This window comes from Urtica dioica, chromosome 8 (assembly GCF_054948205.1).
Source record: "Urtica dioica subsp. dioica isolate 48M chromosome 8, U.dioica_male_clone48M_v1_H2, whole genome shotgun sequence".
In the NCBI taxonomy this organism is placed as follows: Eukaryota; Viridiplantae; Streptophyta; class Magnoliopsida; order Rosales; family Urticaceae; genus Urtica; species Urtica dioica.
The window spans coordinates 23,589,155-23,606,020 of record NC_142763.1 but is presented as its reverse complement, the minus strand read 5'-3'; the positions used below and the strand labels follow the sequence as shown (position 1 = coordinate 23,606,020).

The following is a 16,866-nucleotide window of genomic DNA, read 5'->3' as shown; positions in this document are numbered from 1 at the left end:
CTTTTTTTTAATCGGACTCTCCGCGATGAGTCTATAAACATCGATTCTATAGCTTGCGAATAAAGATAGATATAGAGAGAGGGAGAGAGAGGAGACATAATGGATCTCAGTTCAGGAAACAACGCAGGTATTGGTTCTAATTTCGTATTTGATTTCCATGTTCTTCGTATGTAATTCGTGATGTTTGCTTACGAACAATCTTTGTATGTTGAAACTTGGATTGAAGGCAATAAAAGTTTGCGAATTGATTTATTGACTAAACGCGAACGATCAGCTACACGAAAGTTATTTTGTTTCGAACTATCTACTTTGTTCATATTTTCTTAGTATGTTAATGCATTGTCAATCACGATCCTTGACGGTTTTTTTTTTTTTTTTTTTTTTTTTTTTTTTTTTTGCAGCAGTTTTAAGAACCAAAAGAAGTATCCCATCAAGTCACTATTCGCTGCGGATTAAGTCGTACAGCCTTGTATCAAAGATGGAGAAATATGTCAGCAATATCTTTGAAGCTTCTGGCTATAAATGGTAGGTTTTTATTTTCAAACTTGGATGCACTTTGAAAAAAAAAAAAAAAGGTTTTATCGTAGCATGTTATTATTTATTACTATTATTTTCTTCTTCAATTTGCCTGCTGGAATTTCTTATTTCATGGTTCGTCTTAGTTGTAGATTTCGATATATAACTAATTAGCAAAAGAAAAAAGAAAGTCCTAAACATAGTAACTTGGAAGTCAAGCAATAAAAAACTGAAATTAATATGTGATCTTCTCTCAAGTTGGTTCCTTGTAAAGGCTACATTTCACAGTTAGGCGAGTGCGTATTCGGGGTTGAAATCTTTGTTATCGAGTACAGAGGCAAAGTAGAGAGCGTTTCGATGCTCACGGGCAGAGAAATTGTTGGTTCCAAATATAAGATCGTTACCAAAGTAATGATAAAGAGTTAAAATGGGAATAAGGAGAACACTATATTGGGAGAAAAGTTCTTTCTCTTTGCTTAGAAGATAATATGTCAAATACAAGTTTTTTTTTTTAGTTTTAAATGAAATGCATACAACTATGGCTATTTATAGGAAATGAAATACTACATCAAAATCCTTGCTCATCAAGTATCCTTGCTCATCAAGTTTACTTGCTCATCAAGTTTGCTTGCTCTCCAAGTTTGTAAAGGCTTGCTCACCAAGTTGAGCTTATTAATCTCACATTCTCCCCCTTAAGCTTGACTTGGTTCGAGGTTCTTCACCCCGAGCAGCTCTCTCATCTCCGCAAACTTGACTCTCGCCAGAGCCTTAGTGAGTATGTCCGCACGTTGCTCTCTGGTGCTGACAAATTCCACGATGATCTCTCGCTTCTCCACACACTCGCGAATAAAGTGAAAGCGGGTGTCGATGTGCTTACTGCGTCCATGAAACACCGGGTTTTTCATTAGTGCGATTGCGGACTTGTTATCCACGTAGAGAGTCAATGGTTTTTGCTCGGCTCCAGTCACTTCACTCAATAAACTTCTCAGCCACAACGCTTGACACGCTGCTGCGGTCGCTTCCATGAACTCAGCCTCACACGAAGATAGAGCCACAGTTCGCCGCTTCTGAGATTGCCACGTGATCAGATTCCCGTTGAGATAGTATGCCATCCCTCCGGTACTTTTTCTGCCATCGACATCACCGGCTAGATCACTGTCGGTAAAACCGACCAGTTCTTCAGCTTCACTTCCTCTTCCATATTGGATCCCGTAGCTCGTCGTTCCCTTCACGTAACGAAGGATGTGCTTCACTGCCTGCTGGTGTAGACTAGTAGGTTTCTCCATGTGACGACTCATCATGCCCACTGCATATGAGATGTCAGGTCGGGTGTGGGTTAGGTACCTGAGGCACCCGATGACACGCCTATACTCTGTGGGATCCACTGGTGTTCCTTTTTCATCCTTCCCGAGCTGTAACTTTGCTTCCATCGGGTACTTGCTCGGGTTGCAATCCGCCATCTCGAACTGCTTCAAGATCTTCTTCGCATAGGCCGTCTGTCTCAACGTGATGCATTCCTTCTTTTGATCTACTTCGATGCCAAGGTAGTATGAAAGTAGTCCGAGGTCGATCATCTCGAACTCTTTCATCATTTGCTCCTTGAATCCGTTTATGCCTTCTGCACTGGATCCAGTCACGATCAGGTCGTCGACGTACACACCGATGATGAGGGCCTCCTCTCCGTTATTCCTCGTGTAGACTGCTTGCTCCTGAGAGCACTTCTTGAACCCAAGACTCTTCATACTCCTGTCGAGTCGAGTATTCCATGCACGTGGTGCTTGTTTCAATCCATACAGGGATTTTGACAACTTGTACACCTTGTGCTCTGCAGTCTGATCTACAAAGCCTTCTGGCTGATCAACGTAGACTTCTTCTTCCAATTCACCATTTAGAAATGCCGATTTGACGTCCAGGTGATGGATTTTCCAGCCTCGATGAGCTGCGAGGGCTAGGATCAGCCTGATTGTGTCAAGTCTGGCTACTGGAGCAAAAACTTCCTCGAAGTCAACTCCCTTCTTCTGCACGTATCCTTTTGCGACCAATCTGGCTTTGTGCTTGAGGACCTTGCCTTCTGAATCCTTCTTGAGCTTGTAGACCCACTTCAGACCAATGGACTTGTGACCTTTTGGAAGGTCGACTAGCTCTCATGTCTGATTCTTCTCAATGGACTCTAGCTCTCTCTCCATTGCTTCCTGCCATTCCTTCTCAGTGGCTGCTTCGCGATAGCTAGCTGGTTCCTCTTCACTAAGCAACGAGAGCTCATCAGGGCTCAACTCAAGCTCTCTTGCATCTCCATAGACATCGGATAGGGGACGGAACCCTCTTGGTCCATCCTTGATTGACGAGTCTCCCGAGATGGTTCTTCCTGAGCTAGAACTCTCTGGTATCGGGGTGCTCATCCTTGATCCTGGGTTGGGCGAGCCTGGTGGTGAGCTGGTTCCAAGGGAACTAGTTTCCGTTGAGCTGGACATTGTTGGTCCTTGGCTGGGACTTTCCCCCTCTTCCTGCTCGACCGCTTCTGCCTCTTCGAGGATGAACTCCACTGAGTTTTGTTTGGGCTCTCCCTTCTCGTCATGCCAGTCCCATTTCTTCTCCTCTTCGAACACGGCGTCTCTGCTCACATGCGCTTTGCCGCGTCGGGGGTCGTAAAACCTGTGTGCCTTGCTCCCTTCTTCGGCGCCAAGGTACACCATCGGAAGACTCCGATCATCGAGCTTCTTGAGGTGTGGTCCCACAGTCTTCACATGTGCGGTGCACCCAAACACCTTCAAATGCTCCAGATGAGGTTTCTTCCCTTTCCATGCTTGGTAAGGGGTACGCTCGCCTAGTGCCTTCGTCGGCAAGCGGTTGAGCAGATAGACCGCGTGTCTAACTGCTTCTCCCCAGAACCTTGCAGGGACTTTCATGCTTTTCAGCAAACTCCTTGCTGTGTCCATCACAATGCGGTTTCTTCTCTCCACCACACCGTTCTGCTGAGGCGTGTACGATGCAGTAAGGTGGCGTTCGACTCCCTCTTCATTACAGAATTCTCCGAACTGCTGGGACGTAAACTCTCCACCTCGATCGGTTCTCAAGGTCTTCAACCTGTGTCCTAACCTATTCTCCTCGAGTCTCTTGAACTTTTTAAAGACTTCAAAGGCTCCACTCTTCTCCTTGAGCGCATATACCCACATCCAACGGCTGTAATCATCAACAAGCAAAAAGAAGTACTTGTTGCCGGCTAGGGTGGCCGGGGTAATTAGACCACACAGGTCAGCGTGCACCAGTTGGAGGGGTTGCTCTGCTCGGAACTTGGCCTTGATCGAAAATGGCACTCTTGCCTGCTTCGCGACTATGCAGCATTCACACAGCTGGTTGGGGTGTTCGATCTTCGGTACCCCAAAGGCCATCTCCTTTTCTCCCATCATCTTGAGCGCGTAGAAGTTTACGTGTCCAAGTCGTGCGTGCCACAACCAAGCCGGGTCTGCTAGGGACGCCATTAAGCAGACAGGTTGGCCTGTCTCCAGGAGTATCTTGTACAACCTGTTTGGCGTTCTCTTCACCTTCATCAACAGGGCACCACTACTGTTCCACATCTTTAAGTACGAGCCGGCTAGCACCACTGTGTTTCCGGCCGACCTCCGTCATCTGACCAAGGCTGATGATGTTACTCTTCAGCTTCGGGATGTAGTACACCTGGGTCAGTAGGCGTTGGTCCCCGTTTTTTCCCTGAAACAAGATGGATCCTCTGCCTCTGATTTCGACGATTGATTCATCGCCAAACTTCACGTTCCCTGTGATCTTCTCATCGAGCTCTTTAAACTTAGCTCAGTCTCCCGTCATGTGGTTGCTCGCACCATTGTCTAAATACCAAACGTCGGTATAGACTTTCTCTTCTCCGTCTCTGAGGAGGTTCGCAATAACCTTGTCCTCGACAAGCATCACCGTCTCGGTGGCCGTCTTCTCTAGGCTGGGCCTCTTCTCGGCCATCATCAGCTCGGGTTCCAGGCTCGACTCTGCATCGGCTGGCTCTTCCAGGTCGGTCTTTTCTCTGACCGGTTCTCGCCCGAGCTTGGCGTCTCTCTTGCCTACGATGCTCGTCTCCTGTTCGTCCCTGCGCACTTCCAAGTTCACTATCTGCTCGGTGAACATGAGTGCGGGTTGCTCGTCTTCATGGAATCTCATCAGATTCGCTTCCTCGCCGTGGTTCCTGTTACGGCACTCTGATGCGTAGTGCCCGAGCTTCTGACAATTGTAGCACTTCATCGTGCTCTTGTCTCTTCGAGTCGTGGTGCCTTCCTGACGGGGTACGTACGCTGCTTCCGCGACCTCGCATGTCTCAACCTCGCCCTCGTCCTCGGCCTCTGCCACGTGGTCTGCCATCTCCGCTGTACCCGCCACGCCTCGACGAGCTGGAAGAAGACTCGACTCTATGGTTCTTCTTCTGCTTGGCCATCCATTCTTCATGCGTGAGCAGGAGGTGCTTTTCCTCTTCCTTGTCGCCATAGCCCCGAAGCCTCTCCTCGTGGACTTTTAGACGACCGACAACCTCCTCGACTGACATAGTCTTGAGGTCACCGAACTGCACGATCGACGTCACAATCTGCATGTACCTGTGAGGTGCCGCTCTCAGGAACTTCTTGACCACGCTGGTCTCGTCCACCTGCTCACCTAGCGAGCGAATACCTGTTACAATGGATGTAAGCTTCATGGCAAACTCGTCCACAGATTCACCGTCTCTCATACGGAGAACCTCGAACTCGCTCTTCAAGGTTTGAACCTTGGCTTCTTTGACGCGGTCTGCACCCATGTGCATCGTCCGCAACGTCTCCCACGCCTTTTTTGCGGAATCCTTCTCGGCGATCATGAGAAGGACATCTTCCGGAACTCCCTGATAGATGGCGGCGAGAGCCATTCTATCCTGGCGTACTTCGACAACTCCATCTTCTAAGGCCTCCCAAACGCCTTGCGCCTGTAGATTCACCCGCATCTTCAACGCCCACACTGAGTAGTTGCTCTTCGTGAGCATCGGATAGTTGAGCGTCACGTTTCCTTCCTTCCCGATATTCGTCGCCGTTGTGTCTCCTCCGGTGGATTTGCTAGGTGACTCCATGTACTTCGGCATCGGCTCTGATACCAAATGTTGGTTCCAAATATAAGATCGTTACCAAAGTAATGATAAAGAGTTAAAATGGGAAAAAGGAGAACACTATATTGGGAGAAAAGTTCTTTCTCTTTGCTTAGAAGATAATATGTCAAATACAAGTTTTTTTTTTAGTTTTAAATGAAATGCATACAACTATGGCTATTTATAGGAAATGAAACATCAAGTATCCTTGCTCATCAAGTTTACTTGCTCATCAAGTTTACTTGCTCATCAAGTTTGCTTGCTCATCAAGTTTGCTTGCTCTCCAAGTTTGTAAAGGCTTGCTCACCAAGTTGAGCTTATTAATCTCACAGAAATAACCAACCGAATCTTCACTTGGGTGATCAAGGACTTCTCCAAGCTGGGGAACGAATCGCACAAGTCCGAAGTTTTCACTTCGGACAAAACGAATAAGTGGTGCGTGATTTGTCTTGTTTTTCTCTGGTGTTTGCGTTTTTTTTTTTTTGTTGGTATAATTATTAGTGTTGTTGTGCCGGGTTTCTGTAGGGTGTTTACGATTCTTCCGACAGTCGTTCCGGAAGGAAGTATGAGAGTTATAAGATCAATGGTATTGGAGCTATCTCCGGTGACATTTGGTGAAATTCGCGGGTCGGTTTACGCAGAGTATAAGCTGAGAGTGCTCGATCAAATCAATGGCAAACACTTTGAGCGCACAGGTATGTCCACCCTTTTTTTTTGTTGCAATTGTTACCAAATTTGCCTACTAAGAGCATGTCCAATGTAGTGTTAAAAAAATCGAGCTAAATGTATAATTTGATGCACAATACCAAACAATCCAATTGAGTGCTATAATTTGTGTCTAAAATTGTAAAACAAAAGAAATGCATTTTACTATTGATCCCAAGGATTTAGACTAGCGGGCTTAGTTGGGTAAAATCAGATACTCACAGTTAAAAAAAAATAAGGAAAATTTCACACATATATCGTTTAAAGATGATAAGTCACTGAATACCTCAATTATTGAATATTCTATAAAAACCTCATTTTTTTTTAGTTTTCAGATGATTTAATAGTTATATGAAATTAGACGGTAAACAACCAAGAAAAAGTTAAAGGAAACGGTGAACAATAAAAAAAAGGTCAAATATAACAGGAAAAGCTTTAAAAAATATCCTTGGAATAATAATGAGACATGAGATATTCTCGAAAAAAAAAAATTAACCCGGTAGTCGAGTAATTTCCTTAAAAAATAATAAGCATTTTTTTATATTTAAGGTGTTAGACCATTGCTAATCTCACCACTCTAATTATGTAGTAGAGGTCCCAATTTTATAAGGAAGTAGCATTTACAATAGAATTCTACATCGGAGCATACGCATAACTACATATTGTAAGAGATTGGGCGTTTAGCAATGTGAAACGTTTAAATTGGTTAATTAGCATTACATATTCTAATGGATCCTTTTTATATGCTGCAGAGAGCTCATGTTTTGAACCCCCGAACGAAAGTCCGTTCAGCCACTTCACTGAGCTTATGCCGTTGGAGGATCTTCACGACGAGTCAAATGGATTTATCGTGAACAATACCCTGATTTTCCAAGCGGAATTCCTTGCTGTCTCTAAAACCAAGATGTCTGGCCAAAAAAGAGAGAAAAGTGGAGGCGACAAACGAGAGCGAGTGAACGCCAGCTCTTAAAAAAAAAAAAATTATGTTCATGGGGTTTTTGTATATGGTGTCCATAATTGATGTGAATTCGTCGGAGTTCAAATTTGAGCGGACCGTCTATCGGAAGGTTGTGATATAGACGAAGCTTTCGTGCTCGAAACTTTCAAATTAGGATGGATCGAATGATGCCACGATGGGTTGCGGAATTCCCATCGATAAATCGGACGAACGCCACAAGAATTTTGAGCACAAATTCTTGATAAGTTCTAGACTAAGAGAATCCTCACTAAACACACAAACACACTTTTTTCATATATCTTCCAAGATGCCCATACTAGAGCTTACACACACATATATAGTCTAGATAATAACCTCTAGACACAAACCATACATATTCTAATTCAATGGTTATAAAACCAAATGAATGAAAAAAAAACATAACCACCAAGTAATGAAAATTAAAAGCTAGAGGTTACAAACAAGTAAATCCAAATTTGTTGATGAGTCCATTGGTCTTTCTTCACATTGATGCTTGAGATGTCCTCATCATTCCCTCCGGGTTGAGAAGGATTTGCCCTAAAATCAAATTGTCTTTTCCTTTAATTTTTTTTTAATTTTTTTTTTATTATTACCTCACTTTCTTGGCACATTTGTTGTTGGTCTTTGAAAATTTCTTTTGGAGAAAGTGGTGACAAAGTGATGTCGCGGTTGTTGTGGTGGAAAGTGTACTTGTTGGTGAAGCCGTTGTGAGATACCTTCCGGTCGAATTGCCATGGCCGTCCGAGTAGTAAATGTCCGGCCTTCATTGGAACCACGTCGCAAAGAATCTTGTCTTCATATATTCCGATTTTAAATGGAACGACAACTTGTTGAACAACTTTAACACCTCCATTAATGTTGAGCCAATGGAGCTTGTATGGTCGTGGGTGGTTGGTCATCGATAAATCAAGCTTGTCGACCAAGGTAGTACTAGCCACGTTGGTACAACTACCACCATCAATGATCAAACTACATACCTTGTCCTTGATGAAGCACCGTGTTTGGAAGATTGTTTTTCGTTGAGCGTCGTCATCTTCCTTAGCGAGCACACTTAAGGACCGACGATTCACAAGTGTGAGACTTTTTGGGATGTCATTGGCCGGATCTTCTTCGTTCTCTTCTTTTTCTTCCGTCGACTCTTCATCGGTGGCGTACTCTCCATTTTCCGTCAAGATCATGGTGCGCTTGTTTGGACATTGGCTAGCGATGTGTCCTCGACCTTGGCATTTGAAGCACCTTATGTCACTATTTCTTGACATGTTGATGCCGGTATTGTCTTGAACATCATGAGTGAGTGGCGTGGGCGATGGTGGATCCACTATTTTGGAGGAGCTTGATCCTTTATCTTCTCGTTGTTGGTAGGGCGTCTTCCAAGGAGTCTTTTCGGCGGTCTTGAAGGATCGATTGCTTCCTCCTCTTAATTGTTTCTCTATGATATTTGCCATGTGGACCATTTCTTCAAGCTCTACGTAGTGGTGGAGCTCTACTTCGTTGGCGATGTCGATATTGAGCCCGGCTAGAAATCGAGCCATTGTTTGTTCTCGGTCCTCCTCTATATGTCGGCGCGGCTCATCAACATTTCCATCTCTTGGTAGTATTCTTCCACACTTCGGCTTCCTTGATTGAGTCGTTGAAGTTTGGTATAAATTCCTCGGTGGTAATGGCTTGGCACAAATCTTTTCCTCAAGATTGACTTCATTTGCTCCCATGTGTCGATGGTGGGTTCGCGATTTTGATGGTTGTATTAAACTGGTTTTCAATCATTTTTTTGAAGTAAACGAAAGTGTCAAAGACTTCAGATTTAGTTTTTAGTAGGTAAATCCATGTGTATTTTGAGTGAGCATCAATGAAGTTTACATAGTATCTGAAACCGCTCCGAGAAATGCCGGAGAGGGCCCCCACAAATCAGAATGAATCAAGGCAAAAGGCTCATTGTAAACAGTAGTAGATGAAGAAAAAGGTTGTTTGTGACTCTTTCCCAAGTGACAAGCTTGACAAAAATGGAAGGTACTTTTCATTTCTTTGAGCAAATTACAACTTTGAAGAATTTGTTGCACAACTTTACTTGCTGGGTGTCCAAGGCGTCGGTGCCAAATGTCCATTGAAGATTGGGCATTGGCTTCGAAGTCGAACGCCTCTTTTGGAAGAGATGGACTAGAGACACTAGATAAACATAGACCAGTGTTTTTGATTGAAGGTAAAGGCTGGTTGAGACTAGTTCTAAGTGATTTGGTGTGTGGCGAAGCTTGAGGATCATGATGAGTGTTGAGATGGAAACGGTAGAGACCCCGATCAAGACTCCATCGCAGTAGCACCTCCCCCGTGGCCTGGTCCTTTACAAGACAAAAATTTGGGTGAAATTCAAAATAAACGTGATTGTCAAGAGCAAATTGTGAAACACTTAGGAGGTTTTTTGTGATATGAGGTACATGGAGCAGATTTGAGAGTAAAAAGGTGGGAGAATTTTTTGAGGAAACTATAAATGAGCCAACATGAGAGATACGCAAACCTGCACCATTTCCGACAAGAAGTTTGCTGCCACCATTGTACTCCGAGCCAAGGTTGAGGTTGCTGAGGTCATTCGTCACGTGGTTGGTGGCTCCAGAGTCTGGGAACCAGCTTGAGTTGTGGGTGGAGTCGTTTGAAGTAGAGATGTTGGTCGAGAAGGTAGAGGAGTTGTTGTTGTTGTTGTATCCACCATCGGGGCCTGCCTGACGTGATGACGCTGGTGACGAGCCGGAAAAGGATGAGTCAAACCTGTAGAAGCACCGTTGGACGGTGTGGCCCATTTTTCCACATAGTTGGCACTGGACACGGCTATTGTTGTTCCAGCCTCTGCCTCCACGCCCTCGTCCACGGTGATTGCCTCTGCCTGACGGTTGAGGGTTTCTTGGTGGTCCTTGCTGGAAGGAGGTCTTTCTTGGAGGCTGGTGAGGTGACTGGGAAGCGAACTGAGCAGATGGAGCCACTATATCTCCGGCAGGGTCGAGCCTCGTTTCAAAGCTCAGAAGGAGTGCTGCAACATCCTTCACAAGAAAGGGCTCCATCTTCGAGGTGATAGGAACAACCACTGGATCGTACTCATGTCCAAGCCCGGAGAGGATGTGGAGGATCTGGTCGTCTTTGCTGAGCTTGTGACCTGCGGAGGCAAGAACATCGGTGTACGCCTTCATCTTGGTGAGATATTCCCTCATGGTTAGACTCCCTTTCTTGAGAGTTTGGAGTTGGAGCTTGTACTGCATGATTCTGGCACGAGATTGGGAGGCAAACGATTTTTCTAGTGAATCCCAAATTTCACTGGCCGTTTCAAAGCCCACCATGTTGACAAGCACCGATTCTTACATGGAAGCCAACAGCCAAGAGGCAAGAAGTTGGTCCTGTCTGACCCAGGTGGTGTATTCACCATTGGGTTGGCCTTGAATGGCACGCCCCGTGACTGGATCTGATGCTTCAAAGAACTCCGTCGGTTTTGGTATTTTTCCAAACAGAAAGCCTTCAAGGCCATAGCCCCTGACATTGGAGAGAACTTGTTGCCTCCACACCAAATAGTTTGTGTCTGAGAGTCTAATGGTGGGGGATTGGTTGGAGGGATTTATGAAGTAGGATTGAGGTGTTTGTGGGATGAAGGTTTGACCTTCGGTCTGAGAGCTTTGCTCTAGGGGAGTGGGTAGGTCTGTCATTCCTGGTATTGCTCTGATACCATAAAGGAAAACTAGACATAGTATTTTTGAATAAAAGAAGCAACAAATATTATTGTATTCATTGATGATATTAAAGGTGATAGGTGCGTTAATCACGCGTAAAACTCCTATTTCCCGAACCAAAAACCGACGAGTCCTCAAGTATTTTAATGGTTTTAGTAGGTTTTTGAGTAGTTTCAGATTCAAAAGAGCAATAGAGCGTCTACAATCAATTTCGTGGAAAAAGGACGGGATTTGGAGACAAAACGGTCGAAATAGAGTCAAAAAGCACAAGCAAGGAAATTGGCGACAACCGCACGCCGCGCACCCTCCCTCGCGCGCCGCGTGATGACAGACTTAGAGACCGCGTGACGCGCCTCGGCAATAGCGCGCCGCGCATCCTGGGAACGCAATCATGAAATCACACAGAGTCTTACGCGCGCAGCGCGCATAACCCGGATTTGGAGCCGCGCGCCGCGCAAGGACGACCGCGCGGCGCGCGCTCTTCGGGTTTTGACGGAGTTACTTTCCGTTTTTTATGTTTTTGAGCGAATTAAATCATTCCAAAGGCCCAATATGCTCCGAAAATCACCCTTTGACCTATATATTAGACACTAAGATCTGAAAACAAAATCTTCCTTTTTGTTTTAGTTTCTCTTTTATTGTTTTGGTTGTTCTTGAGAGCTTTTGAAAGAGGAAAACGGCGTTCTTCAACGGAATTGACAACCCGACGAGTTCTCCTTCTCCGAATTCAATCGTTCTTCTTTCTTCCCTTTCTTTTATTTATTTTATTGCTCTAAATTATTGTTGAACATCAATTTTATTTAATATGAATTCTGTGTTGGTTTCAATCTTTATTTTAGTGCTTTTAATTATTCTGTAATGTTTAGCGTTGATTATGAATTCCATTAGAGGCTAAGTTTCTTTTGGGGTTGCGATGTAGCCGGGATTGATAATGGTTGGGGGGCTCGTTAGGGTTAGATAATCATTGTTTGCTTCATTATTATGGATTGCTTGATATGAATTGTTCGTTATGCTTTCTAGTGCTTGATCACCATTAGAACTGTTATCTAGGATTGTTTAGCTACTCGAGAGAGAGAGTAAATAATCGTGCTTTTGTTCATGTCATCATAGTTGATCCTAGGTTAGAAAATCTAGGCAATTTATGTAATCGTTTGAACTCTTGTTTCATTGCGTGTGATTGTTTTAATAGGATTAGATGCCGAGAGGATAATAATCCGTCAATTTCATAGGTTTGCTAGAACACTCGAGAGAGGCTAGTGAATAAGTTTGATAGAGTGAGATTAGCATCCATAGGAGTAGATTTTGTTGTTCGAGCCCGAAACCCCCGTCCTAGTTAGTTCCGGTGAAATCGTGACCCCTACCATCTCTTCTTGCAAAACTCGTATTTAACTCTCTACTTTAGTTTTATTATTGCTTTTGTTACAACCATCTTCTTAATCTTACTTGGAATTAATTAGCATCAAGTTTCAGAAAATCACTAGAGTAACTAGTCTCTGTGGGATCGATATCCGTTACTTACGTAACACTATTACTTGTTCGATACGTCCGCTTGCGTGCTAGTTATCAAAATATCGCAACAAGTTTTTGGCGCCGTTGCCGGGGACTAGTCTACAATAGCGATCGGATTTGCTTGCTCTTGCTATTTAATTTCTTAATTTTTGTTTTCTAACTTTTTGTGTCATTTTCTTGCTTTTGAAGGTGTATGCGAAAAAGACAGGTCATCAGCTCTCGTTCCAATCAACCCTGAGATCGAGATCGGCGTGATCCATATGGTGCAACAATCCCAATTTTCGGGATCACCGGCCGAAGACCCGCAAGACCATCTCACCAACTTCGTCGAGATCAGCAACACGTTCAAGCTCCACAACGTGTCCGACGAAGCCATCCGCCTCCGCCTCTTCCCATTTTCACTACGGGACCGAGCCAAGATGTGGCTCAACTCCCTCCCGCCGGGTTCCATCACCTCGTGGGCCGACCTGCGCGTCAAATTCATCTCAAAGTTCTTCCCGTTCGAGAAGATGCACAAGAGACGCAACGAGATCCATTCGTTCTCCCAGTTCGAGGGTGAGTCTTTATTTGAAGCTTGGGGACGCTTCAAGGAGCTGCAGCGGAAGTGTCCTAACCATGGCATCCAAGGGTGGATGATGGTGCAAATCTTCTACGGCGGCCTTTCTCCTTCATCGCGCACCCTCGTCAACACCGCCGCAGGGGGATCCTTCTTCCAAAAGACCGAGGAAGAAGCTCATGCCATCCTCGAGGAGCTCGCGTACAACAACGACCACTGTCCTTCCGAGCGAAGAATTCAGAAGCGCGAGCCGGTCACGCCCGAGATGGAATTGATAAAAGCTCTCGCAGCACAGGTGGCCGACCTCACCAAAACGCTCCATGAGCAGAAAGCTACAGTTCATGCTATCCAAACCCCCGCCCCCGAGTCGTGCTTCTGGTGTGCTGGCCCTCATTCTAGCGATGAGTGCGCGCAAGGGAACAAGGGCCAACAAGCAAGCTTCATCAACAATCGGCCGCCCTACAATCAAGGCCCAATGAGCACTTATCAGAATGGCGGATGGCGCGGTCCCCAGAATAACATGCCGATGCAACCCGTACCGCAAGCTCGGCCTCGACCGCATCAGAATCAGCCCCGACCACCGCCATATCAAGCCCCACCATTGCGAGCTTACAAGAACGAGACCAATCTGGAGGAGCTCGTAGCTAATTTGGCCACGTCGACGACTGCCTTCGTGAATACCACCACCGATTTCATGAACGAAACGAAGACGGCACTCTCGAACCAATCGGCTCAGATCCGAAATCTCGAGACGCGGGTGGGGCAACTCGCAACCGCCATCCACACACGACCCCAAGGCACACTTCCAAGCACCTCCGAAGTGAATCCAAGGGAGCACTGCAATGCCATTTCTCATCAACACGTTGCAGCCACCGAGAGCCCAAAGAAAGAAGAAGAAGAGGCTGCCCCGATCACCAGAGCTCCTAAGCCGCACCCGCCGGTCCATACATATGAGCCGCCACTTCCGTTCCCGCAAAGGCTCACGGTGGCACTTTCCGCCGAGTGTAGTGCGCTTCTAAAACAAGAGCTCCCGCCAAAATTAGAAGATCCGGGCAAGTTTACATTTCCGTGCACCATTGGAGACATCTTCATCGAGAACGCGTTGTGCGATCTTGGTTCGGGCATCAACCTCATGCCGTCGGCCGTCTTCAACAAACTTGGGGTGGGTGAACTAAAGCCCACGCGCACCACTCTCCAACTGGCAGATCGGACCGTAAGGTACCCGCGCGGCTTCGTGGAAGACCTCCTCGTTAAAGTCGGAAAATTCACTTTTCCGGCCGATTTCTACGTCATCGACATGGACGAGGATCGCGATATCCCCATTCTCTTCGGAAGGGCTTTCTTGGCCACTTGCGGTGTTTGCATAGACGTGCAAAAAGGTGAGCTAAAGACGCGCGTGAAGAACGAGGAGGAGACGTTCGGGATCTGTAAAACCCGAAAGCGCAAGAAGGAAAAAGAAGAGATCTACGTCATCGAGACGTACGAAGTCGCCACTCCACCATCCACACCTCCGCCACGGGCTCCTAAAGAAGAATCAACAAAAACTGCGAGCAAGGGTGCAAAGCCGAAGTCTCCATTCAAGCCATGGCGAGGACGTTGGCCGAGGCCATTCAAAGAGGTATGGATGAAGAAAGAGCGCGTAGAAGAAGATCCACCGCCTCCCGAGCGCGGCGGCGACGAGTAGGGGAGTTCTACCACCCCCGCGAGGTAAGTTCTCTGTCTCCCGTGTTTTTATGGATCTACATTGAGGGCAATGTAGAGATTAAGTTTGGGAGGGTGAACTACTTTGTGGGGGATTTCTGTTAGATTAGGTTGTTTTTTTATTTAATTTTGATTTTCTTAATTTTGTTTGGTGATTGCTTATAAGTGATAGTATTAAAGTGTTTTCTCTCGTTACTTGCCAATGATACCATGTATTTTCAAAGAAATCCGAGTTCGAGTCAATTTTAAAAAATTTTGTGCTTCATTGTGATTGACTAGTGGTTTGAGTAACGCAATTTCGGTTGATTTTTCCCACTTATGCACACACGTCGTCCCGGGGTTTGAGTAGTCCTTAGAGGTTCGATCACATCTTTAAATGTCTTTTAGCTCACGAACACTAAGAACCGCTCTAGCCCTCATCGAGGCGAAATGACATGTCACGAACCTAGGAAAAATGACATAGGCCTTCATTTGGACCGATCAGAGCCAAAAAGCCAACCCGTAATACTTCCTTGAGCACCCTTGCAGAAAAAGCCGAACGATTAATCATTTCTCGTTACTTAGTCAGAAAAAGCCAAGCCCATATTTGTTGAAATCCCACAAAGAACCCCGTTAACTTAGCGACTCTTGAGTGAATTCTTTCGATTTTGTGACATGTTTTTCGACTAGTCTCTACGTGTTTTATAGTTCATTAGACCCACGCCGGTGATTGTTCGTGTTTATTTTTATTGTTTTGTATCAAAAAGAAAAAAAAAGGAAAAAAAATGAGAAAAAAAAAGAGAAAAAGAAAATACTACAAAAAAAAGAGTGTTTAATTTATGCATTTTATTATTATTTGTATTAGTTCCTGGCGTGGTAATCTCTGACATTAGTTTTAGAGACTAGACGTTGCATAGTCAAAGTTTGGGGGGGAAAACATTGGGAAGTAAAGGCTTAGGAAAGAAAACGTTCGCGAAAGGTGAAATATTATACCATGAACGTGGGAATGGGGGAGTGAGTAATATCATGTGAAAGTTGGTGAGTTTGGTGAGATTGAGTCGCTAGGTTGACGTTTTAGCCATATTTTGACCATATCCTACCGTTGACCCTAGCCTAACACTACAAGCCGACAAAGCCCTATTGATTTCTTTGGTAAGTGTCTTGCATTAGTGGAGAGTGAGCGGCGAAAAGCATTATGGTGTTCGATTCACATTCATCTCATTATTATTTGAGCACTTGACATTAGAAGACGTGAACGAACATATTGAGTTGATCTCTCACTCTTTCGGGACATATTTCACACACGGGAGATTTTGATCGAGAATGTGTTGAAAAAGGCCATTTAGTCAATCTAATTACTTTTGGGTTTCATGTGATGATTGACTTGGATTCGGAAATTTTTGTAGGTTGAGGCATGTAACTAACACTTGATATTGTTGCTAACTTTGTAATCACCATTCGTTTTTTAGTGTAACTTCTTTGGTGTGTTTATTTTATTGTTTAGTCTTTTGTGTTGCTTGAGGACAAGCAACGGTTTAAGTTTGGGGGGATTTGATAGGTGCGTTAATCACGCGTAAAACTCCTATTTCCCGAACCAAAAACCGACGAGTCCTCAAGTATTTTAATGGTTTTAGTAGGTTTTTGAGTAGTTTCAGGTTCATAAGAGCAATAGAGCGTCTACAATCAATTTCGTGGAAAAAGGACGGGATTTGGAGACAAAACGGTCGAAATAGAGTCAAAAAGCACAAGCAAGGAAATTGGCGACAACCGCGCGCCGCGCACCCTCCCTCGTGCGCCGCGCGATGACAGACTTAGAGACCGCGTGCCGCGCCTCGGCAATAGCGCGCCGCGCATCCTGAGAACGCAATCATGAAATCACACAGAGTCTTACGCGCGCAGCGCGCATAACCCGGATTTGGAGCCGCGCGCCGCGCGCTCTTCGGGTTTTGACGGAGTTACTTTCCGTTTTTGATGTTTTTGAGCAATTAAATCATTCCAAAGGCCCAATATGCTCTGAAAATCACCCTTTGACCTATATATTAGACTCTAAGCTCTGAAAACAAAATCTTCGTTTTTGTTTTAGTTTCTCTTTTATTGTTTTGGTTGTTCT

The 16,866-nt window shown here is 45.1% G+C and overlaps 1 protein-coding gene across 1 annotated transcript; it reads left to right on the top strand.

The window, feature by feature from the left end:
• Positions 1–12,939: 12,939 nt before the first annotated feature.
• Positions 12,940–14,760, top strand: LOC149388627 (uncharacterized). The gene has a single exon (XM_089622483.1). It carries the CDS (start codon positions 12,940–12,942, stop codon positions 14,758–14,760), a length of 1,821 nt encoding a protein of 606 aa, XP_089478609.1.
• The last annotated feature ends 2,106 nt before the right edge of the window (positions 14,761–16,866 follow it).